The 16,501-nt window shown below is 34.5% G+C and overlaps 1 protein-coding gene across 1 annotated transcript in view; it reads left to right on the plus strand.

The window, feature by feature from the left end:
- The first annotated feature begins 635 nt into the window (after nt 1-635).
- Nucleotides 636-16,501, plus strand: part of LOC121356704 (sodium channel protein type 2 subunit alpha) — a 51,501-nt gene continuing 35,635 nt past the window's right edge. Inside the window, exons 1-9 of the mRNA XM_041473398.1 lie at nt 636-902; nt 3,929-4,047; nt 6,528-6,617; nt 8,176-8,304; nt 8,981-9,072; nt 9,975-10,247; nt 13,965-14,028; nt 14,589-14,730; nt 15,516-15,722. Coding sequence (XP_041329332.1) covers nt 636-902; nt 3,929-4,047; nt 6,528-6,617; nt 8,176-8,304; nt 8,981-9,072; nt 9,975-10,247; nt 13,965-14,028; nt 14,589-14,730; nt 15,516-15,722 — 1,383 coding nt within the window. The remainder of the gene's footprint in view (nt 903-3,928; nt 4,048-6,527; nt 6,618-8,175; nt 8,305-8,980; nt 9,073-9,974; nt 10,248-13,964; nt 14,029-14,588; nt 14,731-15,515; nt 15,723-16,501) is intronic.

The following is a 16,501-nucleotide window of genomic DNA, read 5'->3' on the forward strand; positions in this document are numbered from 1 at the left end:
TAAGAGTCATTTCTGGTCCATATAGCTAGAGGGAGGACTGGTCCAAGATGCAGCTTTCAGGGTAGTAAGGAGGTGCATTGTCTGGAGTCTCACTCAGCACTGAACTAAATACTTCAGAACTGTTGATTCCTCACACTGAATGTAGTGGAAAATATATCCTACTCTGTTCATGGGAATGGATAACATTACCCTTGATAAAGGCTAAATATGTTATAGTATTGTATGTGACTTTTTTTATCAGCCTGTAGAAATGACAATCTATTGGTGCAAGCACTAAATGAATTTTAAACCAAATGCTTTAAGAATTGATACCTCTGAAACCACTCTAAGAGGCAAGCTGCAAAGGAAAATGACTTGTCTTTAAATAAAAACAAATTTAAAAATTCATTTCACAGTAGCCTCCTTTTGGATGATAATTACTGAATTTAACAAGATGTACCACACAAAATTCTGTGGTGGTATATTACTTTACATTGTTGGTAGCTGTGTTCTAATTTTTTCTGTATTTTTTTTTTTTTGTTTTGGTTTTTTTTGGTTTGTTTGTTTGTTTTTTTGTTTTTTGTTTTTTTTTTTTAATTTTAGCACTTTTTTTATGAGAGAGGCTAAACAGTAATTAAGAGGTGCAGGATGAAAAGATGGCACAATCAGTGCTGGTACCACCAGGACCCGACAGCTTCCGCTACTTCACAAGAGAATCCCTTGCAGCTATTGAACAGCGTATCAATGAAGAGAAAGCTCAAAAATCCAAACAAGAGCGCAAAGATGATGATGATGAAGATGGCCCAAAGCCAAACAGTGACTTGGAGGCAGGAAAGACCCTGCCATTTATTTACGGCGACATACCTCCAGGAATGGTGTCCGAGCCCTTGGAAGACCTGGACCCATATTATATCAATAAAAAAGTGAGTGTAAAAGTATTTCCATCAGACTTTAGGAAAAATAAATAACAAACAACCCTTCAAAGACACAGTATTTCTATTATTTTTGATCTAGAGCTTCCATATAATAATTCCCCCAACAGCTGATGTGATTGGCAGAAGTCTCCACTCCAAGAACAGAAATTAGTAATGCTTGTGGGACCTTACAGACAAGTAGAGATGCACTTATTTTATTTTTTTTAATAAACCTGGCATTTTATTAAAACTTGTAACTTTCAGTGTTTTACATGCAGGAGAATTGAAGTAGCAGCACAGGGTTTATCTTTAGAAAAATTACTAATTGCTGTGCTATAGTGGTGAAAGAAGCAGGTCTTCAATATGAAATCCACCTCAAAGGTAGCTACACATCCTCTTACTAGATTTCTTCACTGTTGTAAAAAGTTTAGGTTGCATTCTCTTTTCACTGGGAAGGATAGGAAAGTATGTAAAGGTAATTTCTCAGGATATGATGATCATCCTGATCCACATTTACTCCGTAAAAGCATCATATATCCAACTTAGTCTGGGTGAAAAAATTTTCTTATCCAGTTCTATTTTGTACTAGGATTGTTTTCAAAGAGGAGGTGTTCAAAAGAAGGACATAAATAAAGCGGAGGTAGCAATTGTACTTGGAGTGTTGACAGAATGTTACATAATTAAAAAATTATTTTTACGGAGATGTTACTTAAAAAAAAAACCCAAACAATCCGCATATTTGCTTTGATTTAAAGTAACAACAACTGCTGTGGCCAGCACAAAAGTGTTGAACTTTAGACTAGTGTCCAGATGGCCTTGGGTTTCCTCCAGATTTTCAGTTCCTTTGATTTTGGCATCATATGTATTGCAGTCTCCTTATTGTACTAGTAAAGAAGAAATTATTTTTTTTCCTTGTTTTCATAAATTTTTTCTCCTGCTTTCTTTTCTTTCCTGTGGAAACTAGCTAGCTAATAAAAACAAGTGAATTAAAAAACAAAACCCATGAAAGTGAAGAAACTGCTTCAAAGAAAAATGAAGAAAGATTCCAAGAATTGTTATGATTCAAACTCAGACTAAGAGAAAAAATGCAAATGAAGATATTTCCTGCAGGAATTAGGGGTATGCCTCATCAGTAATATGTTGAAATAATAGCAATATAGGCATACCATGAATAACTAAGCAGAATAGCTAAAAAAAAAATAAATTGTGCTTAAAGTGTTCATTGCAAGATTTCTAAAACGGAATTTGTGTATAGAGAATCATGAGTTAAATCTGAAAACAAGGTTTTCAATTAATTATCATGTTTTGCTCCCTTTAGTCAAGTGATTTACCCTGTTGAAGTCTGGAAGGCAAATAGAATTTGGGTTAAAGTACTGATTCCTTTCCTTAATTCTTTCCACATTCTGTAGTAGTAAATATCTAAATTCAGTGCCAGAAATCCTGAAGTTAGAGCATGCATCATCATGCTTTGGAAACTAGAAGAGTAATTCTGCAATTAAGTGTGGACGTGAAGTAAAGTCCTACTGAATTGCTTCTTGATTGATCTTTTCCAAAAGCATTGTGGTTTCCAGTAGGAGAAGCAAGACTTCAAGCTTTATGTTGCAATCATAATTTCTCCTATTATTTTTCTTAGCATTCTTTGCATATTTTTGAACATAATTTTTTGGGTCAGGCTCCATTTTAATATTTTAGCCTAACTTAATGAGTCAGCATAACACAAATGCGACTTCATCAGAGGTTTTGTCAGAGTAAAGGGAACAGAAGACATAAGAACTCTGATTATTAGAAGTCCTGTTTTCATTAACTCCAGGACTAATAGTAAGAGAATCTTCATAGTAAAGAGCATGTTACAGATTCCTGTACAATAAAAGATCAAAGTACAGCTTGAGAATCTCTAAGTATGGGAGAATGCAAACATGTTAAGTTTGGAACCACTGATTTTTATAATTTATAATTTATTATTTCAGGCAGGGAGAGGCTGTGGTTTCAGCTGCTCTGTTTGCCACACCTGCTCAGAAAGTAGAGCATAATCTTGACAAATGCTGCCCTCTGATTTCATCTGAGTTAGATCATGGCTGCTGGCAGTATTCCAGGTCTGCATGGCTTATGTGCCCTTTGGGCTTCCTAGGACTGCCACAATACTATCTAGATCCAATTTCTTTCAAAAGTGTGGAAGTCAACCATGTGTAGAAAGAAGAGATTGTGGAAATAGAAAGGACTTTTCCCAGATGTGTGGGAATCAACATAATTTTTTTTTAAAAAAAACCTTACAGGTTTTATTCTTTATTGCTTGGATTTTAAAAGCACTGTTACATTTTAAAATGCTTTTTTTGAATGTTGATAATATACATGAGTCATTGCTGAAACTGTGGAGAGAGTGAAAATACCTGGATACAGTGAATAGAGTGAATTCTGTATTAGGTGAAAGTAAAGTATGACAAGGAAAATAGACTTGCAGGTACAGAACTATCACAAGCAATAGTTGAAAAGGGAAGTAATACATTACTCTCAGAGTACAGCAAAAAATTGAGTACATTAGTATTATGTTAAAAAATGGTTATTGAACCTTCTTGATTTCCATATTTTCAGGATCACTTGATACTTAGATCACTTTGAGTTACTTTTGTCTTAGTACTTTGATTTGATAATTTATGCTGGTCATTTGATTTAGAGATTGAAGTTTTAATGGCTCTCATTTTGGTAACAGTTACACACCTCGGTGTATATATTATACCGTACAAAAAGTATGCTAATTCTTCAAATATTGCCTACATTACTTTCATACTTGTCTCTGTTTACTAGCTATCAATATCAGGATTACTTATGATTTCTTTATAGATGCATTTAAGTGTTCATTTAATTGTATTTATAGTAATTTGGCTGGATGCTACAATGTGTGAACTGGACAAGGGGATTGTGTCAATGCAAAAAGAGCATATTGACCAAATATGATTAATGATGAAATGAAAATGATTCAGGGTTTTTAACTTGGTATCTTCTAAATGCTGTTTTTCATTCTCTTTTTCTTTTTCCAGACCTTTATAGTATTAAATAAAGGAAAGGCAATATTCCGATTCAGTGCCACCTCTGCCCTGTACATGTTAACTCCTTTCAATCCTCTTAGAAAAATAGCTATTAAGATTTTGGTACATTCATATCCTTTTCAAGTGGTTAGTCTGAAACTGTAATGAATGAGATGTTACTTGGTATTTAAGTCATTCTCTGGCACATGTCCCGGGATCAATGTGATCAGTAGTGCTTTGTCCCTCTTCTCTCTACTATTTCTGTCTTCTGATCTTTTTCTCATTCTCCTTTTTCATTTCTGTTCATTACTGGATCCTAATATAGTAATACCAGAAGCCAGACAACCAGTCATCATCCTTTACGATTTCTGTGTCTTCTTTCTTCCCCCACATAATTTTTCCTTCCCTCTTGTTTTTTTCTGTAATCTCCACATCTTTTTTTCATCTTTCCCCTCCTCCACATTTTTCATGAACTGCAGATATATTGCCCAGAATACTTTCAGTTCTTCCCTGACACTGTGTATTAAAATAAAATCTTTGATCCCAGGTCTGTGCTTGCATGAGTATTTAGTGAAAATATGGTTTCATTATTCCTTTTCATTTTCTGATTCAGATAATGCTTACCGAAAGATAGTTTCATAACACAGCTTAGATTTCTTGTTTTGTTATACATTCTTAGTCTTGTATGTATCCCACCTGTCTGTTTTATTTCTTGATCATTATTGCATCATACATTTGTAAGCCTATTGATGTTTTAATTTCAGTCTTCAAGAAAGTAATGAGATTTCCACATTGCAGGTAGAGATTTGAATAGCTAAATTATTGTAATTACTTAACTATTATTTTGTCTTTTTCATTGTAGCAGACTATAGTAGGCATCCCACTGGTCTGATCCCAAATACCAATATGAGCAATGAGGTCATTGACTTCAGAAGGCCAGCTTACTTAATAAGGAAAAAATACAAATGTTTACTCACTTGTATTTACAGAAGTCTAACATAAGCACACTGAAAGTAGTTTGCTAACTTTGTGTTAGCATTGTGTATAGAAATCCTGAGATTATGTAGACTAAATCTTGAAAGGACTTTTTTGAGTCTTGGTGTACTGGAAGACTGATAATTACAGTGGTTGGTATGTGTTAGACATTGTTATCAATGGCTAGCCTACAAATGACTTCCAAAACAATCATGATACTACATAGGCTTTTTTCAATTTTCTTGCTACAGGTGCCACTACAAATTATTATTTTTCAATAATATGACACTCTTTCCCATATTCTGAAGCATTATTATATTGAGTTATAGGGAATAATAGAAGATTGTGGGACAGAGGTGGTGGTGAAGAGCTAGTGACCAAAGTCAGAATGCTAAACCACGTTGTTTAAATTTATGGTAAGGTATATTATAGTTATTTTTCCACTAATGAAAGCATAGTGAGGATCTGCAGCTCTAAGTGGACATTTCATCAAAAAAGTTTTTGAAAGCCTATGTAAAGTACAGGCTGGTGAAACACTTGTAGCATGAGTTTTTAATATTTAAAAATATATATATTTATTTCTCTTTTGCTCTGTTCATATGTGAATTACATAAAGAGAAGCTAGGTTCTCAGTAAAGAATTTTAAATATATTCATTGTGCAGAAAACCCAAAGGATTGTTGAATGTAATGTCACGGTTTTTTGACAGCTCAGAAGGTAGAGGTATCATTATCACTTGAAGGTTTTTTTATTAGTGTAGACATGCAAAGAAAAGTTTTGGAGGGGAACCTCACTGTACTTCTCACCTCATTGTATTTGAATTTCTATTTAAGAGCACCACATGAACCTGCAGCTGTTCTCAAACTCGAGCTTTGTCCTCTCTGTAGCTTTAGGTGTTGGTGCCATCATGTGGGCATTTCGTGGTTCATTTGCATGGTTTTCATTTTGATTTTTTTTTTTTTTTGTACCTTAGAAGAATGTCAGCAGTTCTGAGAGTAAAAGGTTGTAGATTTAGAGTGACTTGAACCAGTTCTGGAATTCTATTTGGATTTTTTTTTTTTTTTGAGAATCACATGTGCCTTCCCCTCTCAACAGCATTTATGTTACCAAAGTCATATATAAAACAAACAGCAATAAAATACTTTTCTCACTAAGATTTCCCTATGTTCTCTCCTTCTATGTGGCAGCTAGCTTTCAGTGTATCATAGTGATAAGGAAAAATGTTGATACATGCCTAAACATTAAAGTGAAGAAAATGTATTTTTCATTGCTTTGCATGCATGAAGCAGATCAGATTTGTCTAGATCATCTAAAAGAAATACTTTTTGTGTTATTCCATGAAGTTAGAAGCTAATACTTCAAAGGGTGACATTTTTGTTCAATAAGAAAAAATATTTTAGAGTTGTGGTGCTTTTTAAAATACCTTTCAGGTTTTATAATTTTTAGCATATGATTGTTCTTTTGTAGCTATAAAGCAAGTAATGAAAGCTTTAACATATTCAGGGCTTTTCACTGGTTATTAAAAGAGCAATAGAGGGATAGATAGCTCCTGATAGTGAAAATCTACCAAAGCAGTGTGTTATTTGATAATCTTTTTATGAAATTTTCTGGTTTACATTCCTTAACTCTTAGCCTACATTATTCAGCATGCTTATCATGTGCACTATTTTGACCAACTGCGTATTTATGACCATGAGTAACCCTCCAGACTGGACAAAGAATGTAGAGTAAGTTAAATGGATTTTCTCTGAATAATATCCAATAGTCAGAAATAAACTACTGTAAATTATATTAGGGTGACTTCCACTGGCAGCAGCTACTTTGCTGGGACATCCTATCAACAACTATTCTGATGCTATTTCCTTTGCTGTAATATTAAATACATATAATTATGTCATGACAAGTTCTTTAATGTCCTTCCTCTGTTCGCAGTACTGCATGGAAAATGTAAGAAAAGCCATTCTTACGATCATACAGAAAAAGTGGATTATAAATATTTTTGACCGAGTTCTATGTCACATCTGTGCAAGAGTGCAGGGAAATGCAGTCTTTCATCTCTGTTGCAATAACCGTTACAGATAAAGGAATGATCTTATGGATGGCTGTGTTGATCACAGTGCAGCTTTCTCTTACTAAAACCAATCTAACAGTGGAAAACTTATATGCAAAATAAGCTATTTTAAAAGTATTGAAATGGTTAGCTAATCATTGGTGCAATATGATGACTGCTTGGCTAATTGGTGCAATTAGCTGCGAGGTGTCGATACACAGTGACAGTTCCAAAGCTGCAGGCCACAGTGTGAAACACTGTTCTTGGTGCTTCCTTTCTGCTGCTTCTTCATTCCTTACTGCTTGGGCTGATCCATACCTGTTTAATCTACAAAAATCAAAAGTGAAACCATAGGGCTATTAAAGTCAATGAAGACATTCTCATTTTGAGTTCAGTGTAAGCCTCTATGTATTCAGGAATCTAGCATGTAGTAAATATTTATGATGAAGATTCATTGCTTGAATATTTCTTCATGTCCGTATATTGTGCCATTTAGAGTTACAACGGATGTCCTCATCTGTGGAGTAAAGTAGTAAAGTTCTGCAGGAAATAAATTTCTTAGTAATTGAATGGAAAACTCTCATATCAGAAAACTGTTTTCAGGTTAGCTGAGTAAGATTCTTGAGCAATTTAATTTTAATTCCTTTTCATTAAATTAAACTAAATTTCAGAGTGACATCACTTGGACACAGAAGACTGAAATTACTCAGAGTGCCAGAATTTCTTTTCAATTTACATTTCAACTACATTTTTAGTCAAAATTTAATTGGCATTCATAAATAATTTTGGTTGTCCTCGCACTTGTTTGATTCCAGTACTACATCTGTCTTGCTGAAGGTGAAGTACTGGATATACCTACTCCATAACACAGTTACAGAGCAATGAAGACTGATGAGGGTTGGCGCTTGCCAACTCTTGGGACTAAGCAACATTTCAGCATAAAAATAACGTTGAAGAAAGGAATTTTTAGCCTGAAAGTAACTTCTAAAATTCTAACATAATACATCTGTGTGCTTTGTTATAACATGAATTCAGACTGGTCATAAACATGCACCAATTAAGTAACTGGGAATTTTGCATCTGTCTTATTGCATAGAATGTAGAAGTTGAATTTAAGATGTGGGTTATCAGTCTTTAAATCCTAATGAGAAAAGAAAACGAGAATAAAACAACTAGAGAGCATAAGCTGCAAAAATAACGTGATCTATAAACTCTGTCTTGCATATTTTCCTCAGATACACATTCACTGGAATTTATACCTTTGAATCACTTATTAAAATTCTTGCAAGGGGCTTCTGTTTAGAAGATTTTACGTTTCTCCGTGACCCATGGAATTGGCTAGATTTCACTGTCATTACATTTGCGTAAGTCTTCTACTTATTTTTTTAATAAAAATTCTTTCTGGTAGCATGAGATTAGTGACTAAAAATTGCCTCATATCTTGTCAGCCAGAATATTTGGAGCCTGGACTTCCTGCAGTTTCAATATGTTTCTTCTACTCTTTTACACATTTTAGTATTTCTAGCCAAGCATGTGCTGCGGAGGCCAGCATGGTGTGCCAGCCCATTAGGATTGTGAATGCCGTCACCCTGAGCTGTTCATATCCTGTCTCCTTTCTGCATACCAGAATTAAAGGAATCCTTTTGACTTCCTGCTAATAGCTGACCAGATTAGTTTTCAAACGTCAAGTCAATGTGGTTTATTATGATAAAACTTAATTTAATTTTATGGCCAGAAGTATATTTGTAACACAGGCAAAATACACTGAACGGTGAAAAGGTCTTGCTCAAAGACCCAAGCAAATAGAATAAAATATGCCTCAATTCTGAGTAATTGTGATTTAATCCTACAGGTATGTAACAGAATTTGTAAACCTAGGCAATGTTTCAGCTCTTCGAACTTTCAGAGTATTGAGAGCTTTGAAAACTATTTCTGTAATTCCAGGTAAGAAGTAGTTGGTGTAAGGTGTTAGGCCCCTCGTATCTCCAACTGTTATTTGTGTGCTGTCATTGTGTTTGTGTGTGAACTCCCCTATTACAGATATGTGACAGAGTTTGTGGACCTGGGCAATGTCTCAGCGTTGAGAACATTCAGAGTTCTCCGAGCTTTGAAAACAATATCAGTCATTCCAGGTGAGAGCGAGGTTAAACACCGAGGCTGACTTTTGTTCTACAAAGGCTGTACTCACATTTTCAAAGCATAAGCCTTGTTTGCTACACATTGTCAACAAACCAAAAAAGCAGGAATCAAGACATGTAATTTATTTAAATTGATTCATGCTTGTATTAGTTGTATTTTCTTCTCAAAAAAAAAAAAAATCAGCCTTTGAGTTTAACAAATTCTTGCATGAGATATTTGCAGTAAACAGCCTATGTGATTTGCATCTTATGACATCAAGCTTTCCTTTACATGTTTTAAATATAAGTTAATTTTAAGCTTTCATATTGATGCAAATTTTCTCATTTATTGGAGGCACTTGATATAGCAAGTTAATTCAGTTTTAAGTTATGTCAAAAAAAAACAAAAAAACTCTAAAGGATAGCATGGGCCTTGCATGGGGTATTGTTCTAAGGATGTCTTTCTTCTCCAAACCATCACCCCTCATATATTGTAACAAGATTATTATGATACTATTTCAATGTGCATATATAATATCTTTACAATAGGGTTACATTAATATAGAATACATTGCAAAAGTTCATAAAAGAAAGGTTTGGGCAAGAAGCATCAGCAAAAGCAAAAAATGCTATTTTATGTAGGGTTGAGATACAGCATGAATAATAAAAAATCACTTGTTTTGGCATAAACAAGGTGTTTGGTATTATCTACTTTTTATTTTTTTACACTATAAAATAAGTATAAACTTACATATTCTCATTCATCTTTCCAAATAATAAGGCTTTTCTTTAAAATTATTGTGTCACAAATTACTAGTCTTTTTGCATGATATCTTTATGAGGAAAAAAGCCACATGATTTTTTGTGTGTGTTTAGTATCTATTTAACATCATAATAAAAATATTTTCTCTTTGCAGGCTTGAAGACTATTGTAGGAGCCCTGATTCAGTCTGTGAAGAAGCTCTCGGATGTGATGATCCTGACTGTGTTTTGTCTGAGTGTATTTGCACTGATAGGGCTGCAGCTGTTCATGGGCAACCTGAGGAATAAATGCCTGCAGTGGCCTCCAGATAATTCTACTTTTGAAACAACTGTTATTTCCATCTTTAATAGCTCTATAGGTGAAAATGGTACATTTATTAATGCAACAATGACAACATTTAACTGGGATGAATACATCGAAGACAAAAGTAAGAGTTAATTATATAATCTACTGCATTGAATTTCTGGTATTGATTTAAACAGATTTAGAATATCTGTATCTTTCCCTTGCCTTTTAAAAGTGTGTAATACGGCCAAGAAATATAAAAGCACTAATTTTTCTCTGATAAATAAAAGCACAGTCGTTATATGATTTAATATCCATAACATTATAGTGGGTAGCAAAATATCTTTTCTTTCACTGAATATGACTTTTAGAGTAAAATCATGTTGCAGCATAAACCAGAAATTTCCATGCTAGCGTCAAGCCTCCTGAAACAGTGTGACAGCCTTAACATGGGATGAAATGTAACAGCTAGGTTTGTGCAAGATAGTGCCCGGTCTCATGAGCCTACATCTGAACATCAGCTAGCCTAAGAATCCTGCCAGAGCACACAAATGTAGCTTCATTGTTCCTTCTGGAGCTGGGTGAGTGGCTTTGCACCACGTGCCCCTGCATAGCACAGACACGCCTTTAAGAGTATGCTGCTGATTTATGCCAAGATTCTTTCTTGCAAATTAAGAACTAGATTCCGTATTTCTGTCTTTTAATTTGTTTCTTATCTTTGGAAAATCAAGAAATGAACACTTTTTTCTCTTTTGTACTTCTTAATACAATGTTTCCACCATTTTAGGTAGTTAATGTTAGTACTGTGTTAACAAAACTTGTTTAAAAATTCAGATAAAACTCTGAACATATCTATAGTAGATTGCTATTCTTTCATAATAGTATTGTTAATCTCTCCCATTTATCTGTTCAGGCCCTTCTATTTATTTTAGTGTATTTAGTGTATGTAATGTATTTATAATTAGGTGTAATAAGTTTTTAATAAAGTCTGTATGAATATTTTAGCTGGTGACTATATCAATGAAAATTAGGAAACTTCTTTAGTTTAAGAACTAAATGCTTTTGGATCCAGGTCTCATTGCCTTATAATCTTTTAATATACTTATCATCTCAGCATGCGTGAAATATACAAATGTCATGCAGAAATTCTGGATGATAACCTATTCTTAAAGCCATCTGAAGAACAGATACCATTCCATTCTCCTTTTGTTGTTTCTGGTACTATGTCACACAAATAGAAAGGTCTTTTTCCTAAATATTTGACCTACATTTTCCTAATTTCTGATTGAATATATTACTACATCTGCTACTCTTATCCTCTGCATTTCTGGTCTTTCTTAAGCCAAGCAATCTTATTTTCCATTTTGCATTTTCTATACATATTTTCTTTTTTTTTTCCTTTTTTTCAATCTTTTCAATTAGTCTAGCACTTTTCTTGTTGTTTTTATTTTGCTTCTTTTTTTGTTGCATTTTTTGTTTGTATGGGTTTTTTTTTAACCCCATACAATAAGATCCTTAATAAGGATCCTTAAATTGGGTGCTAACTCCTCTAGCAATTACTTCTAATTTGTATCTTTACCTCGTGCTATATATGCAACATTCCTATTAGCACGTTTCAAAATTGTCATTTTTATGTCAGCAGTGTATTGTTGATTCACAGTCAGTTTGTATTTTGCAGCAGTTATTGCATCTTTTTGTACAGTGGTGGCTGCAGCCACATCCTGATATTTTGTATTTACGTATTTGATTTTGCCCTGTCAAGTGTAGCATTTTTCACTTGTCTCTATTGGAATAAATCCAATTGCTTTTGGACAAACATGTCAATTTGTAAAGGTCATTCTAAATTTCAAATACCTTTTCTCCTAGCCTTATGTCTTCAGAATACTTGATGCATTTTTTTTCTATTATTTTGTGTCTTGAGTTGGTAATGAAACTTGTTAGAAAACCGTGTCTAGCACAGATACCTGGGAGATCTTCAGAGAATCCCTTATGAATTGATATTGTGTCACTGGCAATAGCTCTCTAGGAACTTTTTTTGAGTGTTTTGTGATATTTCCAGCCAGAACATATCTTCTTTATTTGTATCTGGAAGTGTCATGTAGGACATGTACCCATGATTGTTCTATTATGTCAGCAGGAGACAGGAATAGTTTTGTACATGGCATATTTTCTACAAACTCATATTTACTATTTTTATTACTTTATCATTATTATTTTTGTATTTTTAAAAATTTTCTTTGTTTTCCAAAGTAGTGGACTGAAAGTGGAGCTGCACCACAAAAGAATGTGAATTAGGCCCACAGAGAGTTTTGCAAGTTCTGCTTGGAGCCTGTCTGCATGTTTAAACTTCCTTTTAAGTAGGGGTCAGATGTCTCACGGGCTCTGACTCTGTAATCACCAGAATGTCTGAAAATGCATTGATTTCTTATATGATATCTGAGACTAGAATTGCAGATATATAAATTATGGGCATAATTTCTCTCTCTTTAAAAACAGCAGATTTTATGCTGCCTCTATTGTATACTGGTGGTGACAGAGTAGAAGCAGTCTGTAGGAACTGGTTGCAATTCCCTGCTTGTCTGTTTAGCATTAGCCCTCAGTAAGTTCATGCCAGCTAAGCTAGTCTATGCCAGCTGGCAGTGAATCTCACGGAACCATCTGCTTCCTGAGAACAGCCAGAACATACCTAGTTCTGGCAACTTTAGCTTAATGTGCCACCTGACCCAAAAATCTCCATTAGAGATTCCCATTTTACCCTAAGAATCACAAACTAGGAATTGATGGCAAAATGTTTCATTTTCTGCTGAAAAGAAAGAAAAATAAAATAAAATAGAAGAGTGTGTTGGGGTTTTTTAGGCTTTCTGCCTCTTTAAATTATATTTTACCTCATCTTAATAGTTAGCCTAAATGTTCAAGTATATTCCCCTGCTACAGAATTTTGTGTATTAGTTTTGTGCAAGGTACAATAAATGCGTGGTTTCTCCCCCAGATGCTCAAATCAAGATCCAGTTAGAAATTTCTTGAACATGTTGTGTTATCACAGAATCAATGGGGTTGGGAAAGACCTTTGAGATCATCTAGCCCAACCTGTGACCTAACACCATCTTGTCAACTAGACCACGGCACTGAGTGCCACATGCAGTCTTTCCTTAAACATCTCCAGGGATGCTGACTCCACCACCTCCCTGGGCAGTCCATTCCCATGCCCAGCCACCCTTTCTGTGAAGAAATTGTTCTTTCTGTCCAACGTAAACGTTTCCTGGCACAGCTTAAGGCTGTGCCCTCTCATCCTGTCACTGGGTGCTTTCTGAACTGAGGGGCCCAGAACTGGACACAGCACTTGAGGTGTTGCCTTACCGGTGCTGAGTACAGGGGAAAAAATCTCATCCCTAATAATTCCATTTTTTCTTTTAAAGGAATACTTGAATAAAATAATCTCTAATTGATAATTATAAATGAATAGTACTAAATGTTATGTATCAAAAGGCATGAATGGAGGTGCAGAATTGCTCTCATCCTTTTCTTCATTGTCCTGGTATTTTTTTTTTATTTGCTAACATACACAATTTGATATTCCATCCCTTGTATCTTATAATTTGGTTAGGTTGCTAAGAATTACCTGCATAACTAACTTTTTTGTTTTCTAAAGAAAGGCTAACTTGAAGATTCTGTAGAAAGTAATTTTCCTGTCAAAACAATACTTTTCATGCTTTTTCATTCCTAACCACTATATATTGCAGTTGAAGAGTTTGTTAGCTCTGCTAGTTTCTTTCAAGTGTAAAAGTCTATATAATTGCTCAGTTTTCATTAGGCATAAATATTATCTTTCTCATCATCTTTTTGATCTTTTTTTAAACAGGTCATTTCTACTTCTTAGAAGGACAAAATGATGCACTGCTGTGTGGCAATAGCTCAGATGCAGGGTAAGAAAATGATCATAATTTTTCATTATGCATCAAAGACAAATAATAAGCTACTTAGAATAGCTCAGGTAGTCAACTTTAATATCAAGTGTACTGTAGAGTTCAAATTACCAATGTTTTGCATGTGAAACTATACCTAAATACAACCATCTCTATGATTTCAATTTACACAGGCACTTCCATCAGCCTCTTAGGCTACTTTTGTAAAGGTAATCACATGAATGATCTGTGCATAAGTGTTGCTTCCAGCTTGCTAACAACTGTTTATCAGCCATGCTACTTGATGTTCTTCTCTTGTCCTGATGGAGATGTGTTATGACAAATTGTGGGGAAGGGTACAATACTATTAGTTATATTATCAAAGCATTGAAATATTTTTAGGAAGTAGAATTAAAAAGTGAAAAATAATAAGCTATATAATTTTATGTTAGGTATATAGAATAACATTTTACTTGTTCATAATTTCTTTAGCAACTGGTACTCCTAAACAATTTTGTTTTACTGCAGCATACTGTAATGTAGAGTAGTTGTTAAAAATAGCATTTCCTCTTCTTTTGTAGTCAATGCCCAGAAGGATATATATGTGTGAAAGCTGGTAGAAACCCCAACTATGGCTACACAAGTTTTGATACATTCAGTTGGGCATTCTTGTCACTGTTTCGATTGATGACTCAGGACTTTTGGGAGAATCTTTACCAGCTGGTGAGGACTTATTAAAATAAACAGCACCATCACCAATACCATTACTACATAGTACTTGCATAGTTATTTTCATTCACTTGTCCCTAAGGCCTTTGGAGCAGAAACCATCTTTAATTTCATATCTGTAAACTGTTGTCTAAAAGAATAAGGCCCTTATTCACGATTTAGGTTCCCATGTGCTTCTTAAATACAATATAGGGAATAGCTGTTATTTTATGAAGATGGTGAAGCATTATTGTTTTTTTACCTAAATGAATACATGAATTTAAGTTGTCAAAGTTTCTTACCCATACATGCTGTAAAGAGATGCTATATTTGATTGATTTGCAGTCTAGTGAAAATGTGTTTTGTTTGAAAAGGTTGCACCTTGTCCCTGAACTACACATATCCTTACTTGAAGGACTGTAATTTTCTCCACTGTCACGTTATGTATAATGCACTATTCTTGTGGCAGTGTAGTTTGGGACTGATGAGACAGGAAGGTAAGATGCTGGTCAGTGGCCCCACCTACTGTTAAATTTAAAGGCTGTAATGTAGATGTATAGATTCTTACTGGTATAATTTCTGAACTATTCAGAATTGGATTTACCTTGACAATAGTAGACACAAAACTTTTTCATATATGTTTAGGATATAATATTATTTCTATAATGAAAAAGTAACTAAATAATCTTGTGCTAACATAAATCAATCTTATAACATGTTTCTAAATTAGAACACAGAGGCTAACTTATGCAACGGTAGTTAAAATATGTTAAAAAAGTGTATTATCTCTTTTTCTCCAGACACTGCGTGCTGCTGGGAAGACATACATGATATTTTTTGTTTTGGTCATTTTCCTGGGTTCTTTCTACCTAATAAACTTGATCCTGGCTGTGGTCGCCATGGCCTACGAAGAACAGAACCAAGCCACAATGGAAGAAGCAGAGCAGAAAGAGGCAGAATTTCAGCAAATGCTGGAACAACTGAAAAAGCAACAGGAAGAAGCTCAGGTATCCTTGTAAAGTAAAATTTAATCTTCCATTCATGACAGTGAACAAATGCTTTATGTTCACATATGAGAAAACTTGTACACCCCTACTCCTAACAATATATTACTTTGTTTCAGAAATTCCTTCATTCCATTGTTTGAGATTGTAAACAATCTCTAATGTTTTCCATTGCACTGTTTATGCAGGTTTGAGTGAACCTGTTAATTTTGTGACAAAAATAATAACCAAAAAGCTAAAACACTGGATTTTCAAATTGGAGACTGAAATTAACTTTTTGCCAGAGCACTTGAACAAGTTGCCCAGAGTGCTTGTGGAGATAATCAAAAGCCATCTGGATATGGTCCTTGGGCAACCTGCTCTAGGTGACCCTGTCTGCTGGAGAGGTGGACATGATGACCTCCAGAGGTTCCTTTGCAACCTCAACCATTCTGCGATTGTTTGAAATGGAGGTGGAGATGTGGAAAAAAAAAATCCAAAGAGTAATTGTGCTTATATACGTAACAGAAGCAAAACTATTGTAGGTGATGGTGCTTCAGCAATTGGCTTTTTCTACTCCCTGCCCATCTCTCACAGCAGAAAGCCATAGCTTTCCAGTTTTAAAGAGAATTGGGAAAAGTGGAGAAACTGAAGAAAACACTTCTGTGGTACAAATGTAATGATTACACGCTGCTTTGAAATTACTTTTCATTTTTGAAGGCTCTCCAATCTTTAATAGAAAAATTTATAATGTCTGCTTGGCATGTGGCCTCATAGAGCAGAAGTTGAACAATGTCTTTCAT

The sequence above is a fragment of the Pyrgilauda ruficollis genome, unplaced genomic scaffold (genome assembly GCF_017590135.1).
Source record: "Pyrgilauda ruficollis isolate IOZ18807 unplaced genomic scaffold, ASM1759013v1 scaffold3, whole genome shotgun sequence".
Lineage (NCBI taxonomy): Eukaryota > Metazoa > Chordata > Aves > Passeriformes > Passeridae > Pyrgilauda > Pyrgilauda ruficollis.